A 26,720-nucleotide genomic window follows, 5' to 3' on the forward strand; every position below is an offset into this window, starting at 1 on the left:
CACCATCCCTTCTCCCATCAGGGTAGAAGACACTGCTTTGCCCTCCTTAAAAAAAAATAACCACAAACCAACCCAAACCACAACACAGCCCTCCCCCTTTTTTGCCTGATAACCTTCGCCCGAGGGAAAACCCACCTTTTTTAGGATGTTTTTAAAATTAATTAATTTTTTTTTTTACTGGGGTTCGGCCCGCGCTCCCCGTTCCAGGCTGTAAATCGGAATTCCCTCCCCAGGCCGGCTGTATTCCCAGAGAATCCACACCATCCCTTCTCCCGTCAGGGTAGAAGAAAAGACATTGCTTTGCTCTCCTTAAAAAAACAACAACAACAACAACCCAACCCAAACCACAACACAACTCTCCCCCTTTTTTGCCTGATAACCTTCGCCCTGTGTCGGAGGCAGGAATTTGAATTTTAATTGAATCTGAACACGCTAAAAAGAAGCACCCTTTAGAGCTAAAGTTTGCCTTCTGGCATCCCTGAGGAAAAACCAGCCAGACCTGGGTTTCTCCGGCCTCTGGAAAACCCGCTCTTGGAACGGAAACAAGATTCTCCAGCTGGGCCTCTGGGCTCCGCAAGGATTTGAGTCACATCTGGTAGGCTGGGATGGCAGAGTGAGGCGGGGGGAAAAACTACTGAAAAATAAGAAAAATCACTCTTTCCTTGCAGCGGGAGCTGCTGGCTGCTGTTGGGCTCACCTGCAGGACAGGTTGTAGCAGGAGGCAGACCTGTGTCGGAGGCAGGAATTTGAATTTTAATTGAATCTGAACACGCTAAAAAGAAGCACCCTTTAGAGCTAAAGTTTGCCTTCTGGCATCCCTGAGGAAAAACCAGCCAGACCTGGGTTTCTCCGGCCTCTGGAAAACCCGCTCTTGGAACGGAAACAAGATTCTCCAGCTGGGCCTCTGGGCTCCGCAAGGATTTGAGTCACATCTGGTAGGCTGGGATGGCAGAGTGAGGCGGGGGGAAAAACTACTGAAAAATAAGAAAAATCACTCTTTCCTTGCAGCGGGAGCTGCTGGCTGCTGTTGGGCTCACCTGCAGGACAGGTTGTAGCAGGAGGCAGAACATCATCTTCTTATGTAGTCTATAAATGGTTAAACTGTAGAGAATCTTCTTTTAGAGGAGAAATGTGGCCATTTTAGCACCCATCCCAAATGGTTTCCAAGGGGTTAGTAAGATAAGAAAGGCTGTCTGTGGCCCCCAGAACATGCTGACCTAAGGCAGGGATGCAATAAATACAGACATTGTCTGACAAACAGGTGGTAGCAGGGAGATCATTAGGCTTAATGAGCAATCAAGCAGTTAGAATGTTTTGCCAGCATGAAAAGTGAGCCAAAGGACAGGTGAAGATGATGAAGACTGAGGAAGAAATGACCCTGACTCAAAATGAGGACCACCAGAAGGCACAACTACGCACGCCCAAAAGCTTATTATAATGTGTAAATGAATTATCGGAAATGTAATGAATATACTAATGTTTTATTGGAATGATATTGAATATGTATACCTGCTGCGTATAAGTTTAATTTGACATCAGTATTGGGTGCGCACAATAGGAGGAATAATCCCCTGCGCACCCGGCGCCGCAATAAAGAATGACACTTTCTGAACTTTAAATTGAGTCTTAGAAAGTTTTATCTGCTGGTTTGCAGTAACACTGCCAATGCACATGCTGCCTGCTAACGGGACCAGACCAGCACTACCCCAAAGTACCTAAAGGGTGGGTTGAAGGACGATGGAGCAGGACTCTTTTCAGTGGTTTCCAGCGATAGGATGAGGGGCAACGGGCACAAGCTGGAACATGGGAAGTTCCATTCAAATATGAGGTAAAACTTCTTTATGGTGAGGGTGGCAGAGCCCTGGAATTGCTCTCTGTATCCTTACAGCACAAAGTCCTGGGAACGCCTGGAGAAACTCCGGCAGCGTGGCACGTTATTCCTGTAAGCCACATGCCATCCTTCCCCAAGTCAGTGTGAAGCCACACAGCAACTTTTAACATCATTTGAGAATTATACACGAGAGCGGTGCGAAAGAAGCGTGAGGCTTACAACACAAACTGCTCGGTTGTTGTGAAACCTTCCATTAAGGCTGTCAAAACAACAACAACAAAAAAAACCCCAACCAACCCGTAATTATTGTTTTTATATATAGTATGAGTTTTTAATTACGTTTCCCATGCTCCTTTCCCAGGGATACCTGGCACAGGACCAACCACTTTCTCCCTGAGGAGAGCGTTTGGTTCCTTCCCCGCTCCTGCACCAACCTGCCCTGTTGCGCTGAACCTCGCTCGGAACCCTTTTCTGAGGTAAAAACCAAACAAAACAAAACAACCCCACCCCAAAATCAAAAAACCCCTCCGTCTTTCCTCATTTTTCGTGCGGGGTTTACCGCTAACGCCAGCTCTCCCCGAGCCCAGGGGTCCTTTCACACCCTCCCTCAGGAGCGCTGCCCCGTATGGTTCATCACCGCGGGCGTCCGCTTCTCGGAGGGGGCGTTTTAAGTGCTCGGTGGGCCCCACTCCCTGCCGGAGCCTTCTCCGGGCAGCGTAACAGCTGGCTTCCCCCGTGTGAAGAGGGGGAACCCCCGCCCGAAGCTGCCGCTGTGGCCCCCTCAGCGCTTTCCCGCCTTGAGGCAGGGGGGGCAGTGCGCAGGCGCAGGAGAGGCCCCGCCCCGCGCCGGGGGGTCACGTGGGGCCGTTGCCAGTGGCAGCGACGCGCGGGCGCCGGAAGCGGAAGAGCGGCGCCGGAAGCGGAAAAGCGGCGGCGGTCAGCGGCGGGAGAGTATGGCGTCCGTGGTCCTGAGCGAGCCGGAGAAGCTCTACATCGTTCACGGTGTCCAGGTAGTGGCGGCGGGTGCTTTGTGGGAGGTAGCAGCCTCCGCCCCGGGGAGCGGGAGGTCCTTCGGGCCTGCTCGGCTCGGGCCAGTCGTAGGGAAGTGATGGTGTCTCTGTACTGGGCACTGGTGAGGCCTCACCTCCAGTGCTGTGTTCGGTTCTGGGCCCCTCGCTATAGGAAGGACACTGAGGTGCTGGGGCGTGTCCAGAAGAGAGCCACCAAGCTGGTGAGGGGTCTAGAGAACAAGTCATATGAGGAGAGGCAGAGGGAGCTGGGCATGATTAGTTTGGAGAAGAGGATGCTGAGGGGGTAGTCCTCTTGGGTAGACCTTGTAGTCCTCTACAACTACCTGAAAGGAGGTTGTAGAGAGGTGGGGGTTGGCCTCTTCTTGCAAGGGAATAATGACAGGCCCAGAGGAAATGGTCTGAAGTTGGGGCAGGGGAGGTTTAGATTAGATATTAGGAGGAATCACTCTCCTGAGAGAGTGGTCAGGCACTGGAACAGCCTGCCCAGGGAGGTGGTGGAGTCACCATCCCTGGAGGTATTTAAGAAACATGTAGACATGGCACTTCAGGGCATGTTCTAGTGTCTTAGATTGTTGGTTTGTGTCTGTTTGTGGTTTGTTTTTTTTGGTTGGTTGGTTTTTTTAGATTCTGTGGCTTCTGTCAATGTTTTGCTGTGAAGCGTGGGGCAGGACCCTCCCCCTTGCTCCTTATGGGCAGATATGGGGCAGGAACAAGTTGTGGTGTATGGTAGAGAGGAAGGAGGGAGCTTTCCATTTCCTGGTGTCTCTGGGGTACTGATCATAGAACTATAGAATGCTTTGGGTTGGAATAGACCTTGAAGATCATCTAGTTCCAACCCCCCCTGCCACAAGCAGGGACATTAGACCAGGTTGCTCAAAGCCCCATCCAGCGTGGCTTTGAACATCTCCAGGGATGGGTCATCTAAAACTTCTCTGGGCAACCTGTTCCAGTGTCTCACCACCCTCATAGTGAAAAATTTCTTCCTAATATCTAATCTAAACCTACCCTCTAAATCATCCAAGCACACTGAGAACAGAGCAGCAGAACAGAAAGCAGGTTGAGAACAGGGTACGGATTTGGTTTTTTCCTTTCTTGTCCTCCTCTTTCCCCCTCTTCCCTCCCTCTTTCTCAAGTTTTTGCTGTTCCACAGAGTTTTAGTCTGTTACTAAGCTAAGGAACAGTGAGTGGACCAAGGAGGAAACGTGAAGGATGTGTGGGCAGAAATGCCAAAGATAAAAGGACTGTGCTTTCTGCAAAATGCAGAAACTCTTCCACTGCAGAGAAAACTACTTTTATGGGGATGAGCTGTATAGTATCTGAGGGTGCATAATGCCAGTTTTTGAAATACAAACAGATGAAAGCATTTGGAAGGCAGAAGTACAGAACTTGAGTATCCCAAGAAAGATCCTCGTAGTGTTAGGTAAAGTACCTTTCAAAGCCAAGACCTTTGCACTTCTGTCGTCTGAAGCTTTCTGTTGAAACAGGATGGAATTAGTGCAGGAGTTCAGGTCTGTCTGCTGAGAGCTTGTTCCAAGCTCTAGATAGAGGAGAGATGAATGGAGAAGTACAGTTGGTTTTGTTGTACTCCTCGGTGAAAGTTAGTGGTGAAACTGGGAGCTGATGCTTGTATATTAATTTTACTGTTGTGTTTGGCATAGGAAAAGGAAACCTTAAAATCATAGATTCTTCTTTTACTTTTGATTACTGATTCCCTTAAGCACAATATATTGATTGTTGTTCTTAGGAGGACCTTCGTGTAGATGGTCGTGGCTGTGAAGACTACAGATGTGCAGAAGTAGAAACAGATGTTGTATCAAACACAAGTGGATCTGCAAGAGTAAAGCTGGTTGGTAAATTTCTTAGGGGTCACGTACCTTGCTGATGAAACTTCTGCACTATGTGGCTAGTTTTAACGTAAGCTGAGGCTCTTTGTAGATGGGTGGGTGGGTGTAATAAAATGTGTGTATGTATAGCACTAACTGGAAGTATGGATTAAAGAAATAATGAAAGGATATGCAATTCATTCAGGCTGGATTAACCTACTTGAGCTAGATTTACTGTGAAGTACCTGAAAAGCCTTCCATCTGAACTATTCTACCATTTAATCTTGAAAAAAAATGAAATTGCTGTTGTGCCTAATCACTGGAAAAAGTAATTCTGTTCCTTTAGGGTGAAGCAGAACTACTTCTGACATGTGTTGACTGTGAAGAAGAGCAATACACTGTGCGATACTGTAAAGGTTCTGCAGATGTAGCTGTTTCCAAACCTAACTGCTAGAAAAAGTCATGGATATGAAGAGTGTCTTTTTAACCTAGAGGAAGCTAGTATGTGTGGCAATTATTTGAAGAAAATTCTTAGGCTTAACAAAGGAAAGGCTTCTAAAGCCTTTCCTTTTTAAAAAAAAATGTAATGTGTTTTTAAATTCACTGTGATAGAGTGATGGGTGGAGGTAACTGAAAGGTAGAAATATCAGCTTACCATAGACATTTGAATTAAACCACTAGTTTTGTGGATATGATTCTAATTGTGTGATGTGGTTTTGTTTTAACAGGGACACACTGATATCTTGGTAGGCATAAAAGCTGAAATGGGGACACCGAAGTTGGAGAAACCAGACGAAGGTTACCTGGAATTCTTTGTTGACTGGTTAGTATACTAGAAGAGAAGGAAATTGATCTAATACTTGGAATAAATGACTAATCAGATCTTACCATTCTTCTGAAGTTTATACCTTCATTCCACTAACCTCCCATAAGGGTTTGAGTAATAGAAACAAGTTATTCTACTGTTTCAGCAGGGTCAAACCTTCAGAAACTTTCTGTTGGTTCTGCAGACCCCAAATACGCAAAACAATAGGGATTAAAGAATGAAATTGGGTTTAAAAACAAAAATTGTATAGCATCACTGCAGCTGGAAAAGAATAGTGGTTCAGTTGCACATGACTTTATGACTACAATGTCAGTTGTCTTTTTGAAAGTGATAGAACAGGAAAACTCTCCTTCAAAAATGTAGGATTCCAGAAGAAAATTGACTGATACAGATTGCACTTTAACTGTATCTAAAGGGTTTTCCTTACATTGCCTGTGAAAGCAGTGGAAAAAGTTTGAAGTGTATTTTGTACAAAGACGTTCGTTTAAAAAAAAATCCTCACTGTAGAATTTAGATGCAGAAGTTAATTAGAAAATTTTGTTACCATGTTTATTGGTGAATCAGTATTTCATTAACTAAAATGGCACTTGGTTTTATTCCTGGCTTTGTGCTACAAATGGACTATTGTTTATTCTTACAGTCTTCATAGTGCTTGAATTATCGAGGAAGCTAGAAGAAAACTGGAAGCTCTTGTTTTCAGGTGGCTCTGAGATAGCATGGTGGCATCTCAGTGTTATTCCGGACTGTCTGCTGTCTGAAACTACTGTACCCATATCTTGCAGACTTCCTAAAACTGTTCTTTGTGAAATAATGTGCTTTGGGAGCCTCTCATAAAAGCACTGTCAAGTTAGCTGGTTTGCCTGTGACCTTTTTTTAATTTTTATTAAAATCCAAAAAATGTTGCTACTCTGACATTAAGCCAATATACTGTTAGTAAAGCTGAGGTATGAGAGGTACTAACTGCGTATCTGTTAATCTTTCTGACCTAACTGGCTATTCCTGCCTTAGCATTTGTGTCTCTCTCATAGTACCCAGCCTTTTCTAAGACTGCCTCTACACATCACTATGTACTAGTTAACCATGGAAACTTGTAGTTTGTAGAGGGAGGGACTCACCAATGAATTAATGATCATTAGTTTGACTACTGTTCAAAAAATATCAGACAGGAAGATGGTCTTCTCAGATGTGGTCCTGCTGTTACAGGGTATCTGATTTTGATTACTTTATAAAACTTGTGTCTGAAATATTCTAAGTAGTACCCACTTTGTTCTGGTGATTTCTATAGGAAGAAAGTCAAATGACAGCAGGGACGTTTCCTTATTAAAACAGGTGATCTGTGGGGATGTTGCAATTCTGTGACACTTATTCCATACGTAAATAAAAGTTAGAAAAACTAAGTCATTAGATTAATGTTAGGTTGCATTTCCTGACTGTTAATCTCTGTTTCATAAAGGTGGGAGGGAGATGTGCAGCAATATTGCACAAAATGGATCTTGTCAGTTCTAGAAGTAGGTAGTCTTTACTTTCTGTGACAACACAGACCAAAACCTAAATTTTCAAGAAGTCTAGTCACTTCTGGCATGCTTACGCCACCAGGGAAAGGTGACCTCTAGCTTCTAGAAAGATCAAAAGAGAAAATGTGAAGTGGGAGCAGCTTGTTCTCTGCAAAGGGAAATGAGATGCTGTCAGTGCTCTGATGCTTTTCCAGGCTGCCACTGGGTGGTAGTAACCGAGCGTGGTTTGATGCACTGCATCTCCTAGTGAAGTTCCTGTGTGTTCTGCTTGGCTTTTATGTTGTTGAAGCTAATAATAAAAACTAAGACTGCAGTGTTTGCTGTCTTAAAATGCTTATATCCTGAGGCCTTCATGGTTTCTCATACTGCTGGAAATAATCAGTTGCTGGATCTGGTATATAATTCTGGGCCCCAAAATTCCATTTCTTTTCAGTCTCCTGAGTCCTTATCCTGAAATCTGAGGGGCTCATTCAGTCTCATTTTGAGACAGACTTTAATGCTAGCCTCTGGAAGAGATTATTTTTGGGGTACTGATTTGTGATACTAGAAATTAAACTATCATAGAAAGGTCCACGTCCTATGTGATGTCCTTACTGCCGGTCAGCACTGGAGAAGACACTCATCGTGGTCATTGATGTTGAAAGGCTGCTCTATCTGCTTTTCTCATACTTGACTTTTGGGGTTGTTCTAATACTTATTAGGGTTTGTTGGGTTTTTTTGTGGGAGTTTGTTTTTTGACTGAAACAAAGATTTATAATTTTCAAAGTGTAAAAAAAACCAGACAGATCTGAATTCTTTAACTGCATTAGATTTTGTTCATGAAATTAGGGAAGCAAGGAATATATTCATCCGAGTCTCGCCATCTGTTCCTCCACTTTGAAGTCCAGACGTGCTTTTGTTCCAGCTCGGAGAGAGGGCCTGTTTCATTGGTGCCTGTGTGGAAGACTGGATCAGATATGATCTCAAATATTATAGATTGAAATCAGTTCTCCAAATCATATGAGATGACAGTATTGCAGAACAGCCACAGCAGGTGATCCTCAGAGACTGTTACGTTGAGTTTTCTGGGGCAGATGTTAACTTACTACAAATTTCAGTGCGATCACTAAAAATATCACTGGAATGGCAGTCGCAGGAAAGGAACTTTTCTCTCTCCCTCTTCCCTACTACCATAACCCCACTATCACGGCAACTGCTCTTTGCAGAGGCAAAAGGCAAGCTAATGAGTTTTGAAAGAATGAAATGTTTTTACAATTTTTTTATGGTACTTCCTCCATTAAAGATGGAGGTACTTAAAAGATGGGTAGACATACTGCTTAGAGACATGGTTTAGTGATGTTTTTTATCAGAGTTAGGTTGATGGTTGGACTAGATGATCTTAAAGGTCCCTTCCAACCTAGAACATTTTATGATTCTATGTAGTGGATTTAGCTTGGCTTTCAAAGAGAAACACCATCTGATGCTTGAGTAAAAACTGTTTCAAACTCTATAAGCAGATGTTCTTTCCGATGTGAAGTGCAGTGACAGCTCCTGACCAGGCAGACCTGAATCAGTAAATCCATATTGGTAGAGTTGCCAGTTTGACTAGACTAAATCCAGGTTTCTTAGCCCAATTGTTTGTAGGATTATAATCATATTGGCACAGTTAGAAATCATCTGGACCTAAATTCAAATCTATCTATTTCTGGGACTGCCTTGGCAGTCCAGGTGTGTCATAAACGTGGTACCTTTTGGCTGCTTTCTGGAAGAGTGGAATATTGGTGAGGTGGTTAACTTACTGCCAATTCTAAAACAGTGAAATCTGCCTTCCTGTTTTAAATGATTCTATATTTCTTTTGGTGGAAGAATAGTAATCTGGTATTGGTTCCTTGAAGTAAATACGGCTTTAGGTGAAGAATGTCCTCTGTGTAATGAAGCCCTTGTATACCAGGAAAGTATCTGTAAACTTTTTTTTAATTAGCTGTTTTATCTCTTGTTACAATTACTTACATTGTAGATTATAGTATATTAATGGCTTGAGCAAGGGATGGGAAGTACTTAGCTACTGTGAGAGAGAAGTTTGGTAGCAGCAAGGGTTTTGAAAGTTGAGATATGTGGTACAAACTTCATTATGCTTCAGGAGTCTTGATTTTTATGCAGTGTGACAGTGGAAGGGCTTTGAAAGTCTTTAAAATTATATTCTGTTCAGGAGCTGAAATTCTGTGCTCTACTTGGCACTGCTAAGTTCTTTCTGTGCTCCAAGAAACCAAGCTTTTGGGCTTTTTATTAGTGTGCTGGACACCCCTTTTTTCAAATTTGACACTGTGTAAAGTACTACAGTAGTCCGAGCATTGGGTGGCAGTATTTACCATATAGTTAAAATAGTACTCTTCTAACAACACATTTTATTTTGCTTTGATTACAAGGAATTGAAGTGTTAAAATAAAAATGGAATTAACACGCAATGAAACCTGCAATGATATTCCAATTGAGTCTTAAGTTCTTCTTACTCTCTGTAAAAGAGTTTTGCAGAAGAACGAGTTGGGAGAATTGCTGTGGGTTAAGGATTTCTCCTATAGGTGCTGCAGTTTTGTTGATACAGCTCATTTGATGATTAAAGTCATACCTGGGTAATGTGCACCTTTAGCTGTTGTTTTTTTAAAGGTGAAGGGATTATATTCCAAGACTTTGTTTTCGGCTGTATATTTGAATTCCTGTGGTGTTCCTGGTGGAAGAGCTAATAGTTTGTATCATCATATAAACACAAACATACATGAGAAATTGGCACTGTGAGGCATCCAGGCAGGAGAATACAAGGCTTTGCTATTGTAGATTTAGAACATATCAGACTACTTCTGTGGAATCACCTGCTTTCTGTGTTCTGTAATAAGAAATTTATTTGGGGGAGGTCTGACTAGTTTATTTAAAAGCAAGATCTGCAATGTGTGCTGAGGGCTTGAGAATGCTCTTGCCTTCTCTATAAACCAAAGGCTGGTTCAGAATATTTGTTATTTTACTGTGTAGGCATCTCTGTACATTTCTGCTCTATTTTATTATGACTTGGAGGCGCATTTTTTTTATTTGTTTGGTGTTTTGGGTTGGTTTTTTTTCCGTAGGCCTTTCTTCTTTTATTGTTAGAATGTTGTTCTTAGCTGTGTGCAAGGCCTCAGCACCTGAGGACTGTATGGTTGGACTCAGTGATCTCAAAGGTCCTTTCCAACTGTGATGATTCTGTGATTCTGTGACTTTCTTGCATGACTGCTCATAACCAAAGTTTGTTATGTTGGAATCAGGGAAGTGAAGACCACACGCTTTTGTCAGATCCCTCTGGAAAAAATGTTCTTTAGTTGCTGCTCTCCATAAGCTGCAGTTGCTGAAAATAATGAGCTCCTGTCTGTAAGTGGCTTGATAGCAGGGAGCACACTCAGTAAAAAAATTACCAATTAAGGTCAGGCAGTCATGTCACTTTAAAAAAAAATATGCGTATTCTACTTGTCATATCATCACATCTTTCTCTTCTTAGTCACTCTCTTATCTTATTAATTTAACATTCAACTCTAACAGGCTGTCTTGTTAGCTGTTCTGAACTTAGTCCAGATTCCTCTCACTTTTTTATTTTTGAAAGGGTTGAGATGATAGAAGATGAGAGTGCTTAAGAAATAATCCCTGAGAGAATTCATCAACTTTAATATTGTAACTTTGGAACCGAAGATAGTAGTGGAATTTAATTAGTATCAGAGTTTGTAGCAAAATGTAGGTATATTATCTGCATCAAGACATTCTTTTATGCAAAATGGAAATAATTTCTTTACAGATAGGATGCTTATTCATGTACAAATAAATCCGTAGGTATTTCTAACGCTTTATATTTAATGTTCTTTGGGTATTGGCTGCTTCAGAAGTGAAAGTATTTTTTCTTTCTTTATCTAGTTCTGCAAATGCTACTCCTGAATTTGAAGGCCGTGGAGGAGAAGAACTTGGCACAGAGATAGCAAATACCCTCTACAGAGTATTTAGCAGTGAGAGCTGTGTAGACTTGAAATCACTTTGTATTAATCCCAGAGAGCACTGCTGGGTTCTCTATGTTGATGTATTGGTAAGTAAGGAATTGAAAACCAAAATTCAAGGAGGTTTTTCAAGACACTGACTGACTTTGCATAACCACGTTCTGTTTCCCTATTAAAAAAAGCTTCTCATAATGTGATATGATGCTTCCCAGCATGGACGGCCATTTTCTTGTGAATCTACCTATAGTAGTTAATCACTACTTCCAGCTTGCTCTTTTTCTACTCTTCTTGATTCTGCTGCTCCACTGCAGAGCTAATAAAGCACTGAATGCTCCAGATCTGTCTCGGGTAGAAACCAATGGCCTTATACTGGCAAGGAAATTGCCACTAAGATGGCTAATTTTTTTTCCTTGGTAGATATAACACCAAATGTATCATTCTAATGAATGTAAGTTAGTATGGGCATACGTTAGCCCTAACATAACTGTCCATCCTGCCTCTGCACTATTATGAGTACTTGTTCAGTAAAGTAAAATAGAAACTTTTCTGGCAAAAGTTAAATTTGGCTTAGGCACTTTTTGAGGAAATTTGTATGCATTTATTGAATGCAGAAGACAAATTGAATAATTGTTCCCATTAAAAAAATGCAAACTGAATTTTATGCCTCTAAATCTTGTGCATACAACAGCTCAGTTTCCAAACTGTCTTGTACTTAAAGCGCTCTGTCATGGGAATTTAATAGAAGTCTGCAAGTCAAACTCTCTTGAGCATTATTTCCAATTCTGGTTGGTCCAAAGTTGAGTTTCTGTTTGTCAGATTTGTAGCTGAAAATATGTTGAGGGATCTTGCCCACAGGAATCCATTAATGTCTATGAAGTGATTTGCAAAATGTTAGCCTGTGTTGTTTTAAACAAAACAGGGACATTCAGACTAAGACCTAAATAAATGTGAAAATTAGTCTATTAGGTGTTTAAAAAGCAGTGGCATTAGGCTAATTATAGTAGATATGGTACATAGCGTGACTTAGTCTGCATACAGAATGGTCAAATATGTACCACTGCTGAGTGCTTTTACAGTCCTAGTCACCAGCTTATTGGAGCTTGGCATAGTTTAATAAAGAATGAAATGTTAGTTCTGAGAAATCCCACTGGGGCCTTTAGTTACTAGGTAATTACAAGCAGAGGTGCAGAATATTAAATGTTGTGCTTATTTAAGCAATGTACTGCTTAGCATTACATAAACACTGCATAAACAAAGACTTTCATGGACCTGATTTGCTGCAGAAGTAGTTCTGTATAGCTTTTGTATGAGGTGTAAATGGTCTTTATTTGATTCTTCCTGCACAAATTTGTCGATTGCCCACAGCTATGGAGGAAAACAGCCATGGCTTTTTTATGCTACTAGGTTGCATCAGAATTATGAATGTCAAGACCTATGTTTTGTGATTCCCCAAAATTCCATTTCTTTTCAGTCTCCTGAGTCCTTATCCTGAAATCTGAGGGGCTCATTCAGTCTCATTTTGAGACAGACTTTAATGCTAGCCTCTGGAAGAGATTATTTTTGGGGTACTGATTTGTGATACTAGAAATTAAACTATCATAGAAAGGTCCACGTCCTATGTGATGTCCTTACTGCCGGTCAGCACTGGAGAAGACACTCATCGTGGTCATTGATGTTGAAAGGCTGCTCTATCTGCTTTTCTCATACTTGACTTTTGGGGTTGTTCTAATACTTATTAGGGTTTGTTGGGTTTTTTTGTGGGAGTTTGTTTTTTGACTGAAACAAAGATTTATAATTTTCAAAGTGTAAAAAAAACCAGACAGATCTGAATTCTTTAACTGCATTAGATTTTGTTCATGAAATTAGGGAAGCAAGGAATATATTCATCCGAGTCTCGCCATCTGTTCCTCCACTTTGAAGTCCAGACGTGCTTTTGTTCCAGCTCGGAGAGAGGGCCTGTTTCATTGGTGCCTGTGTGGAAGACTGGATCAGATATGATCTCAAATATTATAGATTGAAATCAGTTCTCCAAATCATATGAGATGACAGTATTGCAGAACAGCCACAGCAGGTGATCCTCAGAGACTGTTACGTTGAGTTTTCTGGGGCAGATGTTAACTTACTACAAATTTCAGTGCGATCACTAAAAATATCACTGGAATGGCAGTCGCAGGAAAGGAACTTTTCTCTCTCCCTCTTCCCTACTACCATAAACCCACTATCACGGCAACTGCTCTTTGCAGAGGCAAAAGGCAAGCTAATGAGTTTTGAAAGAATGAAATGTTTTTACAATTTTTTTATGGTACTTCCTCCATTAAAGATGGAGGTACTTAAAAGATGGGTAGACATACTGCTTAGAGACATGGTTTAGTGATGTTTTTTATCAGAGTTAGGTTGATGGTTGGACTAGATGATCTTAAAGGTCCCTTCCAACCTAGAACATTTTATGATTCTATGTAGTGGATTTAGCTTGGCTTTCAAAGAGAAACACCATCTGATGCTTGAGTAAAAACTGTTTCAAACTCTATAAGCAGATGTTCTTTCCGATGTGAAGTGCAGTGACAGCTCCTGACCAGGCAGACCTGAATCAGTAAATCCATATTGGTAGAGTTGCCAGTTTGACTAGACTAAATCCAGGTTTCTTAGCCCAATTGTTTGTAGGATTATAATCATATTGGCACAGTTAGAAATCATCTGGACCTAAATTCAAATCTATCTATTTCTGGGACTGCCTTGGCAGTCCAGGTGTGTCATAAACGTGGTACCTTTTGGCTGCTTTCTGGAAGAGTGGAATATTGGTGAGGTGGTTAACTTACTGCCAATTCTAAAACAGTGAAATCTGCCTTCCTGTTTTAAATGATTCTATATTTCTTTTGGTGGAAGAATAGTAATCTGGTATTGGTTCCTTGAAGTAAATACGGCTTTAGGTGAAGAATGTCCTCTGTGTAATGAAGCCCTTGTATACCAGGAAAGTATCTGTAAACTTTTTTTTAATTAGCTGTTTTATCTCTTGTTACAATTACTTACATTGTAGATTATAGTATATTAATGGCTTGAGCAAGGGATGGGAAGTACTTAGCTACTGTGAGAGAGAAGTTTGGTAGCAGCAAGGGTTTTGAAAGTTGAGATATGTGGTACAAACTTCATTATGCTTCAGGAGTCTTGATTTTTATGCAGTGTGACAGTGGAAGGGCTTTGAAAGTCTTTAAAATTATATTCTGTTCAGGAGCTGAAATTCTGTGCTCTACTTGGCACTGCTAAGTTCTTTCTGTGCTCCAAGAAACCAAGCTTTTGGGCTTTTTATTAGTGTGCTGGACACCCCTTTTTTCAAATTTGACACTGTGTAAAGTACTACAGTAGTCCGAGCATTGGGTGGCAGTATTTACCATATAGTTAAAATAGTACTCTTCTAACAACACATTTTATTTTGCTTTGATTACAAGGAATTGAAGTGTTAAAATAAAAATGGAATTAACACGCAATGAAACCTGCAATGATATTCCAATTGAGTCTTAAGTTCTTCTTACTCTCTGTAAAAGAGTTTTGCAGAAGAACGAGTTGGGAGAATTGCTGTGGGTTAAGGATTTCTCCTATAGGTGCTGCAGTTTTGTTGATACAGCTCATTTGATGATTAAAGTCATACCTGGGTAATGTGCACCTTTAGCTGTTGTTTTTTTAAAGGTGAAGGGATTATATTCCAAGACTTTGTTTTCGGCTGTATATTTGAATTCCTGTGGTGTTCCTGGTGGAAGAGCTAATAGTTTGTATCATCATATAAACACAAACATACATGAGAAATTGGCACTGTGAGGCATCCAGGCAGGAGAATACAAGGCTTTGCTATTGTAGATTTAGAACATATCAGACTACTTCTGTGGAATCACCTGCTTTCTGTGTTCTGTAATAAGAAATTTATTTGGGGGAGGTCTGACTAGTTTATTTAAAAGCAAGATCTGCAATGTGTGCTGAGGGCTTGAGAATGCTCTTGCCTTCTCTATAAACCAAAGGCTGGTTCAGAATATTTGTTATTTTACTGTGTAGGCATCTCTGTACATTTCTGCTCTATTTTATTATGACTTGGAGGCGCATTTTTTTTATTTGTTTGGTGTTTTGGGTTGGTTTTTTTTCCGTAGGCCTTTCTTCTTTTATTGTTAGAATGTTGTTCTTAGCTGTGTGCAAGGCCTCAGCACCTGAGGACTGTATGGTTGGACTCAGTGATCTCAAAGGTCCTTTCCAACTGTGATGATTCTGTGATTCTGTGACTTTCTTGCATGACTGCTCATAACCAAAGTTTGTTATGTTGGAATCAGGGAAGTGAAGACCACACGCTTTTGTCAGATCCCTCTGGAAAAAATGTTCTTTAGTTGCTGCTCTCCATAAGCTGCAGTTGCTGAAAATAATGAGCTCCTGTCTGTAAGTGGCTTGATAGCAGGGAGCACACTCAGTAAAAAAATTACCAATTAAGGTCAGGCAGTCATGTCACTTTAAAAAAAAATATGCGTATTCTACTTGTCATATCATCACATCTTTCTCTTCTTAGTCACTCTCTTATCTTATTAATTTAACATTCAACTCTAACAGGCTGTCTTGTTAGCTGTTCTGAACTTAGTCCAGATTCCTCTCACTTTTTTATTTTTGAAAGGGTTGAGATGATAGAAGATGAGAGTGCTTAAGAAATAATCCCTGAGAGAATTCATCAACTTTAATATTGTAACTTTGGAACCGAAGATAGTAGTGGAATTTAATTAGTATCAGAGTTTGTAGCAAAATGTAGGTATATTATCTGCATCAAGACATTCTTTTATGCAAAATGGAAATAATTTCTTTACAGATAGGATGCTTATTCATGTACAAATAAATCCGTAGGTATTTCTAACGCTTTATATTTAATGTTCTTTGGGTATTGGCTGCTTCAGAAGTGAAAGTATTTTTTCTTTCTTTATCTAGTTCTGCAAATGCTACTCCTGAATTTGAAGGCCGTGGAGGAGAAGAACTTGGCACAGAGATAGCAAATACCCTCTACAGAGTATTTAGCAGTGAGAGCTGTGTAGACTTGAAATCACTTTGTATTAATCCCAGAGAGCACTGCTGGGTTCTCTATGTTGATGTATTGGTAAGTAAGGAATTGAAAACCAAAATTCAAGGAGGTTTTTCAAGACACTGACTGACTTTGCATAACCACGTTCTGTTTCCCTATTAAAAAAAGCTTCTCATAATGTGATATGATGCTTCCCAGCATGGACGGCCATTTTCTTGTGAATCTACCTATAGTAGTTAATCACTACTTCCAGCTTGCTCTTTTTCTACTCTTCTTGATTCTGCTGCTCCACTGCAGAGCTAATAAAGCACTGAATGCTCCAGATCTGTCTCGGGTAGAAACCAATGGCCTTATACTGGCAAGGAAATTGCCACTAAGATGGCTAATTTTTTTTCCTTGGTAGATATAACACCAAATGTATCATTCTAATGAATGTAAGTTAGTATGGGCATACGTTAGCCCTAACATAACTGTCCATCCTGCCTCTGCACTATTATGAGTACTTGTTCAGTAAAGTAAAATAGAAACTTTTCTGGCAAAAGTTAAATTTGGCTTAGGCACTTTTTGAGGAAATTTGTATGCATTTATTGAATGCAGAAGACAAATTGAATAATTGTTCCCATTAAAAAAATGCAAACTGAATTTTATGCCTCTAAATCTTGTGCATACAACAGCTCAGTTTCCAAACTGTCTTGTACTTAAAGCGCTCTGTCATGGGAATTTAATAGAAGTCTGCAAGTCAAACTCTCTTGAGCATTATTTCCAATTCTGGTTGGTCCAAAGTTGAGTTTCTGTTTGTCAGATTTGTAGCTGAAAATATGTTGAGGGATCTTGCCCACAGGAATCCATTAATGTCTATGAAGTGATTTGCAAAATGTTAGCCTGTGTTGTTTTAAACAAAACAGGGACATTCAGACTAAGACCTAAATAAATGTGAAAATTAGTCTATTAGGTGTTTAAAAAGCAGTGGCATTAGGCTAATTATAGTAGATATGGTACATAGCGTGACTTAGTCTGCATACAGAATGGTCAAATATGTACCACTGCTGAGTGCTTTTACAGTCCTAGTCACCAGCTTATTGGAGCTTGGCATAGTTTAATAAAGAATGAAATGTTAGTTCTGAGAAATCCCACTGGGGCCTTTAGTTACTAGGTAATTACAAGCAGAGGTGCAGAATATTAAATGTTGTGCTTATTTAAGCAATGTACTGCTTAGCATTACATAAACACTGCATAAACAAAGACTTTCATGGACCTGATTTGCTGCAGAAGTAGTTCTGTATAGCTTTTGTATGAGGTGTAAATGGTCTTTATTTGATTCTTCCTGCACAAATTTGTCGATTGCCCACAGCTATGGAGGAAAACAGCCATGGCTTTTTTATGCTACTAGGTTGCATCAGAATTATGAATGTCAAGACCTATGTTTTGTGATTAATTTTACATTTAGCTTTGTTTACAGTCCCAGTAAAGACTCTGTTGAAGGTTCATAATTAGGACTCTAATCCTGATGAGTGTTTTTAGTGTTATATTCTGCAGGAGTTTTGCATGTGAGCCTTTGAAGAGCTGCTGGTATAGTTAGAACGAAATACTTTTGTTTCTTATTCTGTTACTCCCTCTTTTTCCCCCCCCCCACCCCAGGCCTCTGTATTTTCTCATTTTTGAGGTATTTGTACTATTTCCTCTTCTTTTTTTTCCCCCACCCCAGGCCTCTGTATTTCCTCATTTTTGAGGTATTTGTACTATTTCCTCTTCTAAATAGACGTATCTCACATGTGATGGTTTTTACTTGGTGTTTACAGGTTTTCCTGAAGCCGCTCTTGCTGAACCATTCCTATAGCTCTCTATGTCTATCTCACGTGTGATGGTTTATACTTGATGTTTACAGGTTTTCCTGAAGCTGCTCTTGCTGAACCATTCCTATAGCTCTCTATTTTAATAGTACATGGTGGAAGTATGACACTTGTGCTAGTACAAGACACTAAAGGTCATATTATTCATCATTTGAGGGAAGCAGATTCTAAATATAATTACAATGCTTATTGAGAGTTCTTTGTATGATGTTTTCCTTCAGAACTCTTGGAAATTGTTCACGTTAGTCTTTGTGTTGCATAGTTAAGTTGGAGGGAAAATAAGCCTTAAATCTGTCGTGAGCCTGAAATTACTGGTACCTCGTGGTCTGATGGTGAGGTACTTGTCTTCAGGTCTCTCATTCCAAAAGACAAAAAACCAGAAAGAATGTTATGAACCTGGAGATACTCCATCACTATGTAATTTAGCCATGTGCACTTTGTTTGAAGCATCTATATTCAGCTCCTATGTGTAAACAGAATTTGAGGTAGCAACCTCAAAAGAGAAAATAGTGTATTTTGCGTGGTCATGCAGCTTGTAACTTCAAAACATATCTCAAACATTTTTCTAGTGGTCACTGTACTTGGGAGGTGTTACAATTGTGCACAGTCAGACTAGAAAGAAAATAACTTCAACTATGCACACTACAGAGATGCAGACATGGACACATAGATATGTGTTAAAGGCCAAGAATAGATACTTTGTCCTTTCAAAATACATGCATTCTTTCTTAATAATAGAAGGCGTAGCTCATGAATTATAGATATGTGTTAAAGGCCAAGAAGAGATACTTTGTCCCTTCAAAATACATGCATTCTTAATAATAGAAGGCGTAGCTCATGAATGTAGAGGTACCCTGTACTGTATAACTATAAACCTGTTCTTATTCGCTCTGTCTTTCCCTCCGTTTCTTACCCCCTCTAAGTTGCTTATATCAGAAATAAGGTTTTAGGCATTTTTGTGGGTTTTTTTGATACACATACAGCCTCCACATAATTTGCCCCAGCAGCCCGCAGTGCTAAGCAAGGACAATCAAAGTGTGCCATCTCGTTTCATTCCCTACCCATTGACAGTACATTGCGTGTTGGGTGGGTGCTATTAGTTTCTGTTGAAAGCTTAGCAATTCACTACTGAGCATCCCCCAGCAGATTTCCTCATCTTTTCTATTTCCCTCCAGTTTGGAGGAAAAAAAAAACCAGCAAGCAGCACCTTAGAAATCTGTCCTTCTGGAGGAAAATCTTTGAATAAGGCAAGGTCTACAATGTTTTCTCTTTTTTTCCGCCCCCAATAACTTTTTCATTTGTACATCAGTAAATAAAAAGTAGTCCTTCCTTTCTAAAAGCTCCTTTGCTTCCTATGATGCACAGTTGTGCAGACTTTCAAAGTCCTTAAAATAAAAAATGGGGGGTGATCTCAGTACAAGGGGCTTCAGCCGAGAAGAGAGTGTTTGTTTCTTCCTGCAGGAATTGTTGTACCGTGCTTGATGCATACAGGCTTTGTTCCTGTAGGTGCCACTGTAACACAGATAAGGCTTTAAAACAGCAGCCTGAACATAAGCCTAGCAACAGTACAGGCATATCCCATTATTGTGTTTTAATAACAAAGATATTGTGGAGCTTATTGTGTTATCCAGCAAAATCCAATAACGACTGAACGTGGCAAGTTAACCTCTCTGTATCCAGCAGCTGCTTGCATGGAAATAATTTGATCGCCTTCGTATTTAGCCTTCTACCCCAACTTTTTGTCATTCTTTTTACACAGTTAAGTCTGTCTTCATAAAAATAAACTCTCTTTGCAGAAGATCCAATTTATGATTCGCTCCCAGTGCGGGAGTTTATCTCATTCTTAAATGGATTTTGAGGAACAATCAATGCAATCAGTGTTGCAAAACTGTTTTTTCTCTCATCATACAGCATAGATTGATGTAATGGAGAAGCACCCGTATGCTTTTGTTGAAGTAGTTTCAGATGCTTGCTGGGGATGTGTGTGTGTTCATAGAATAGTGCTGGCAGCTCAGAGTGGGGCTTCTCAAGAACTAACACCAGGCTATGGACAAATAGATCTTTGAGTTGTCTGCCAGCCTATAAAAGGTATTAGTGGTTTTGAGAGCCCTGCCTTTTTATATAGTATGCAGTGCTGTTCTCCTGATCTTCATGGGACAAAACTAAGCTAGACTCCTTCCATGCATTAATTCAAATGATAGTGTCATCAGCAAGTAGGCTTTGACATCAGGGTTTCCTTAAACAAACCTGCTGATGACTCCTTTTCCATAAAAAACAGAGAATAAATAATGATGTGCCTTCATATCTATACCTTTTCATACCATGTTTTGAGTGACAATTTCTGTTGCTTCTTGGAAAACAATTCTACCAGTCGGGTTGTGCAGCTAGTATTTTAAAAAGACTCCTCTTTGAAATAAAGTACAGAGAATGGACTGGCTTGATTTAACATTAAGGAATGAATATGGTGAGTTTATAAAAAGTATTCTGGTCATAGTCTAGTTCAGAGCCTTAAAACAGTGGTGGTTTGAATTAATCTGCTATTAATTTTTGTCATTAATTGTATTATGAAGTGTGTTAACTCTTCTGTTTTGCATGTAGAATACAGTTAGCTGAAATCTTATTTTCCTATCTTTTTTTTTATTTTCATAGATAGGCTTCAAAGATAACTTTGTTTTTTAAAACCTGTTCAGTTTCCTAATTTTCTGCTGTTTCATGTAGGTCTAAGTAAAATAAAGACTTGGTTTGAAGGCACTAGCCTGATTTTCTTTTAAAGACATTCTTTTTTTTCTTCCCCAGTTACTGGAATGTGGTGGCAACCTCCTTGATGCAATCTCTATCGCAGTGAAGGCAGCTCTCTTTAATACAAGGTAAAGCACAGATCTCATTTTGTGTGAGTGAAAGTGACATGGGAAGAGAAAGAGAAGTACTTTCTGGGAGCTAAGCATTTTTAATGCTTAATTATGTAAATAATAAATATCCAAGGCAACTTGCATTCAGACACAAAGCCGTCCATTTGCATGCAAGTAACATGAACTAATGACTTTTAAATCAGTTTCTAATAATCAAGTGTCATATTGCATTATATGCACAATCAGGCTCAATATAACTTTTGTTCTGTATCTAGATCCAGAAAAAATTGTCTTGACCATATGGTTTTGTTGCAAGTGGTTAGAGACCTTTGTGTTGATGCCTTGTGGGTTTAAAATAAGAAGTATTTACTGATATGTGGTGCTCCTGAATAAGAAGCTGTCTGTCAATGTGACTCCCTGTTTGTAACTAGCCCTGTTTTCCCACTTCTGATGTTTGTTCTTTCTTATTAACTGTTAGTCTAGAGTTCTTTTTAAAGCTCAGAGGAAAAACTGGTGGTGAGAGATTGTGGAGAGGGGGAGATGATGTGTCTTTAAAAGAGCATTTTAATTCAAAGAATGGAAGAGCAAAATCTAGTAGAATGAATGATGCAAGTGCTCTGTGTGTGTTTTAATGATAACATTCAATAATATTTTTTCCAGTGTTTTTACCTTCTTAATCTATAGATGAAAGGGAATACAGAGTTTTTTGTAGCACCCTTAAGAAAGAAACTAATGAATGGCTTTGCTAAAAAACTTCTGTAGCAAAAGTATCTGGAAAAGGTGCAAAAGTTAGACTCTTACAGGCATAAATGTTCGGAAAGTGGATCTCAAATTGTTTTTCAGCTGTAAATTAGAGATGCTAATGTCACTGGCATAGTTCTGGCTTATTCATCAGAGAATCAGAGCACAGTAGTGAAGCTGGAAAAATAAGTGCTAAAAGAAGAGGGACAGACACTTTTGAAGACAGGCGGTATATCAGGGTATAAACACTTCAAAGGGGAGTAAGGGGAGAATCCATCCAAGACTACAACTTGCTGAGAAATTTAATCAAGTTCTCAACAGTAACTTTTAACAGTAGATTGGTTTTGGAGCATTAAGAAACACTGTTACAAATGTAATGGCTCACCAAAGAGTCGACAGTACACTGAAGGGAAGAAATCCCCATGGCTCTGTGTGTGAGATGCCAGGATGCTAAAGTCGTAGAGTTAAAAAAGTAGCTCCCATGTGAGTTGTTCTGCAGATCCAAGGCTCATACTTTATTTACAAGACAACTAGGTCTTACTTCATCCGGAATCCTAATTCTGAAAGAAGAGAGAAGTATAAAAAGTCATTTAAATGAATAAATAAATAAAAATCTGTTGCCTTGGGAACATGGGCAACACGGAGAGTATAATTGTTTTAACGATTCTGCTTTATTTTTATTCTTCTGAAAACTGTATCTTTCATATAATCTTTAATCTATGGGCAAGCATCCACAGTCTTGTCAAGTCAGATATCAAATCAAAATGGGGTACAGTATGACATAATGCAAAACCTGTTGGTTTTTGACCTGTGAAAACACTGTCTATTGATTTGAGCAGGGAAAGCTAGTATGTCTCATCTCATATGAGCTCAGAAAGTCAAGAGGTGAAATTCAAAATGAAAACCTGTTGTCCTTGTTCACTATTCCTCTCCCTTTCCTTTGGTACCTACTAAGTTTTCTTTGGATTGACACAAGGTTGTTTAGAGTAACTCCCTGCTCTTCATAAAATATTGTCCCAGCAAGACAAGATGTCAGTTTGAAGGTCACTTCAGATTAAGTGTTCTGAACTTCACATGACATGTGTGTCCCTCTTTAGGTCTTACTTGCCTTTCATAATCTGTTTACAACCAGGTTTTTGTTGTAAGTGTTTTCAGATCTTTGTCAGCCTTGACTGTAGCCTTGGAACAAAGAACAGGGAGCTCAAGCTGCTGTTTTTTCTTTGAAGCTACAAATTTTCAGATGTTCAAATGGGCGTTTGAAAACCTCAGCTTCATCCTTAAAATCTTGCTCTAACCATTTTTATGATAGCTGTGGACAAGTTTTTCTCTAGCACTAAGTAAATGCAAAGCCGTAACTGAAGGAATTTTGCAGAAGAATTATGGGATTTAGATCCTTTGTATGTCTAACCTGACTCATCCCATCCCCTTCAGGCATGGAACAATAACAATATGACTGTTTTAGGGGAAGCATTTACTCCTTGGAGTTTTGTACTGTTTATTATATTCAGAAAACTACATCAAGATCATGTGCAAAAGATAGCAGGTATCAAATTTGCTTCTTAACTGTGTTTTCAAGGTGCTTAAGGCTATCCATGATTGAAGTACATACTGCAAAACGTTCAAGTAGCTTCTGTGTCAGGACTTAGTATTAAACTTGATCCTGTGGAATGTGCCTACTTGCAACCAAGACAACAGAAACTGGGCAAGTTACAAAAGCTACAGAGCTTATAACACAATAGCCTTGAAGATGTCGTAGGGTTTTTTTGCTGGGCAGCATGGTAGAGACAGAACTGATGCCTGCTTGCGAGGGTAGAACTGGTTGTGCAGTTGGGAAGTCTGGGTCTGCAGCACACAAAAAAGAGCATTGTTCATTACATGACTAAGTCCTGCTGTACAGATTTCTGCCCTGATTAGTTGCAGGAATCAAAACAGAAAAATAAAAGTTGCAAAGTAAACATGTACAGCTAGTTCTTCAGATAAATCTTCATAAGCCGGGTGAGGAAATCTGCAGTTTTCTGGAAATACTTTTTGTGCTATGCTCTTTTTGCCTGGTTTTTCTGTGTATACACCCCCTTTTTATGCAATGAAGATGCTTGTGCCTAATCAGCTATCTTTTTGCTTCTGCAGTAGTTCTAATGTGTACTTCTGTCATCTGTTCTTGGCCAAAACAGCTCTTTGCAAGGATTTTGCAGGTATTAATTCTGGCAAGTTTTTCTTGCAGACCAAACATCTCTCTGGTTTCATAGCTATTTTAGGACAGAGTTAAAAATTTCTTCATCTCACAGATTTTCTTGAAATCTTCGTTCTTTTTTAAGCACTGCTCTGGCACATAGACTTTTTGTCTAGGCTGTTGTCCAGTGTTCTTTATTGTCCTGTGTGGCTAGAGGGTTAGTCACCTTGTGACTTTATTCCATCAATTTTTAATGGATTATTTTTAACTTGAAAACAGGCTTTAAAATACATTTCCAATGAGCTGTTATGTAACACTGCAAAGCATTTTTTGAGTTTCATGTCAGGAAAAAGTACACATCGTAGTTGCTACTGAAAGTTTTAGTTTTGGCTTGGCTCAGGCCGATGTTGTTGTAGGGAATTTGTTCTCACTGAGGCAGAGTTAGCTGTTGTGAAGTACTTGCATCTAGGACTCTTAGCCACAAATAACTAAAATGCTCTCCCAGGGAACAATAAAACAGGGAAACTTTAATAAATCAGTCTCTATCTCCTCCTCTTTTAAGAGATTTGGTACAGAACACATAAAAGAATGTGACCTCCAGAGTCTAGTTATAAAACACAATGCTACTGTAAAAGTACTAATATAAAAACAGATTGTGGTTACATTCTACACAGTTACTGAAGTTAGCTTTCTAGGGAAGGGAAGTTTTGACATATTTTATGTTTTCAAGTGCAAATGTGTAAAATTGAGAGCAGTATGGTTGAGCTGTGTGTGGGTTGTACTGGCAGGTGAAGCAAAGTCTCTCAGTGAGCGTTCTATCCTGGTGGGCATCTGGATAAACAAGAGCATATAAGACACTGAGTTTTTTGACTTCTTGAGATACCATCTTCTAGTAAATCGTTTTAAATTGTGCTAAGAAAACTGCATTAAATCATCCTCTAAAACTCCCATTAAATGACTGTAACAAGTACAATATATAAGGATATATAAGCACTGATACATAAGCACTGATAAGGAGCCTGTCTAGCTCATCTGTGAGAAAGCTTGTCGCTCACAATTGAGAAGAAAGCATTTCTTGGATTTTTTTCTCCCTGGTGGTTGCTTTTTTGTATCTGTCCTTAGAACAGTAGTCTTCTGCCTTCTTGAAGAATGAGAGTATCTTCCCAATCTTCCTATCTTGCTAAAGAGAAAGTAGTTTACTAATGTCATCTTCTTCCTTTACCCCAAATCTCCTTAGTGTCATTCTTTCCTGAGTGGCTTTACTACTGGTGTTTGCTACTGGTGTCACAGCTTTGCCAAGGAATGCAATTGACATAATTCTGACAACTTCATTGTTATCTGCCAGATCAGGAACCACAGTGCAAAAAGATTCAGTCTTGGTAACTGTTAATTTCCTTCCTGTACATCCAGACAGATGTACAAAGAATTGTTCAGAATTGCATTGTTCAAGTTTGAAAAGAATCTCTCCCCATGTATTAGTGTAAAAACAAGTTCAGATTCTAACAGTTTGAATTAGGTAAACATGATGGTCTTATCCTAAATTCCTTATCACTATATTTTCTTCCTAGTCTCAGTGAGTGAGTTGTTAATACTTCGATACCTTAATGGATTTTTTCCTAAACATTTGGCCTCATTTAGAGGAACGGGCACTTCTTGGAGTTGAGGCTGTATGACACCTGTATTTTGTTTCCACAGGATACCCAAAGTGCGTGTTCTGGAGGATGAAGAAGGTTCTAAAGAGATTGAGCTGTCTGATGACCCTTATGATTGTATTCGGCTTAACGTGGATAATGTGCCCTGCATTGTCACACTAAGCAAAGTAAGCCTAACAAATTTCTGATTTTTTACACTTCAGTTTCTGTTGACTTCACTTGCCATTTATTTTTTCCCTAGAGATAAAACTTTGGTTACAGAAATGGTCAATGCCCACAGTGTATATGTTTGTTTATGCCTGGCCCCCTACTTCAGAAGAACTTTTACAAAATAAGGGTTTTTTCCCTCCTCTGACTTGTGGGTTTCCACCTGATGCATTTTAAAATGCATCCTGCATGCAGAAGAGTTATTTATTGCTTTTCCTCTACTCCTCACTCAACATCCAGAGGAGCAGACACTTTAGCATGTTAAAACAAGTGGGTATTGTTGTGAGGCACAGAGGTTGTGTGATCTGCCTAGAGTTACACAATAAGTATTTGTAGCTGGGCACAGAACTCTGTTTTCCTGCGTGCAGTACTGTCCTTTCCTTTCAAACAAGTTTTTTGTTTTCCTTTTCCATATATAGCCCGCAACTAACGCAGTTGATTTGCTGGATGCTGCATTCCCCAATGCAAGAGTTAGTGATTTGCTTAGTTACCCAGAAGTTTGTCTGACCTGTCTTTTAAATGAGTTTCATAAATAGTAGAAACATCACCGCTGAAGTGGGGACTCACCTGAGTCTTGGGGTGTGCAATTTTCACCCCGCGAGGAGGAAAGTCCCTGCTTGAATTTGGCAGGAAAGGGGAATCTGGACTTTCATATAGTTAAAGGGATGATCAGAGAGGAAAGCAGTGTGAAATAGTGACATGCTTATCTCACCTCTGTTATGTATGCACGCATAATTTGGGGTCAGAGGCTGTTTAAGTCCTGTGCTGTCAAGTCAGTTGCATGGTATTAGGGTGGGAGGCTGTAGAGAGCCAGCAGAGCTGCTACTCACAGTTTAACTTCTTAATAAAGACCTGCAAACTAATACATTGTTTTGTCACTAACCTACAGATTGGATATAGGCATGTGGTGGATGCTACCCTTCAGGAAGAAGCTTGTTCCTTGGCCAGCCTGCTTATTTCTGTGACCAGTAAAGGCGCCCTCACTTCTATGAAGAAAGTGGGGAAAGGCAGCCTTGATCCTGAGAGTATTTTTGAAATGATGGAGGTAAGGAGTTTGGAGCCGTTAGTGACAATACTGAATGATACTGGATGAACTGGAACTTGAGTATATGAAAAGCTGCAGTAAGGGCTTGAAGAGCAGAGACCCTGATGCTTTTATTAGGTGCACAAGGGACTTAACTGAAGGTCACAGACAGTTCCTT

The 26,720-nt window shown here is 39.8% G+C and overlaps 1 protein-coding gene across 2 annotated transcripts in view; it reads left to right on the forward strand.

Annotated features, from left to right (window-relative positions):
- The first annotated feature begins 2,738 nt into the window (after positions 1-2,738).
- The window catches only part of EXOSC7 (exosome component 7), a 31,482-nt gene continuing 7,500 nt past the window's right edge, over positions 2,739-26,720 (forward strand). Inside the window, exons 1-7 of one of the 2 annotated variants that reach the window (XM_014960565.1) lie at positions 2,739-2,841; positions 4,607-4,708; positions 5,414-5,508; positions 10,935-11,100; positions 20,696-20,766; positions 25,355-25,478; positions 26,408-26,563. In XM_014960565.1, the coding sequence (XP_014816051.1) occupies positions 2,785-2,841; positions 4,607-4,708; positions 5,414-5,508; positions 10,935-11,100; positions 20,696-20,766; positions 25,355-25,478; positions 26,408-26,563 (771 nt within the window). In that variant the 5' untranslated portion in view covers positions 2,739-2,784. Of the gene's footprint in view, positions 2,842-4,606; positions 4,709-5,413; positions 5,509-10,934; positions 11,101-15,948; positions 16,125-20,695; positions 20,767-25,354; positions 25,479-26,407; positions 26,564-26,720 lie in introns of those variants that run through there. The other variant, XR_001413995.1, reaches the window with a different exon arrangement.

The sequence above is a fragment of the Calidris pugnax genome, unplaced genomic scaffold, assembly GCF_001431845.1.
Source record: "Calidris pugnax isolate Ruff unplaced genomic scaffold, ASM143184v1 scaffold62, whole genome shotgun sequence".
NCBI lineage: Eukaryota > Metazoa > Chordata > Aves > Charadriiformes > Scolopacidae > Calidris > Calidris pugnax.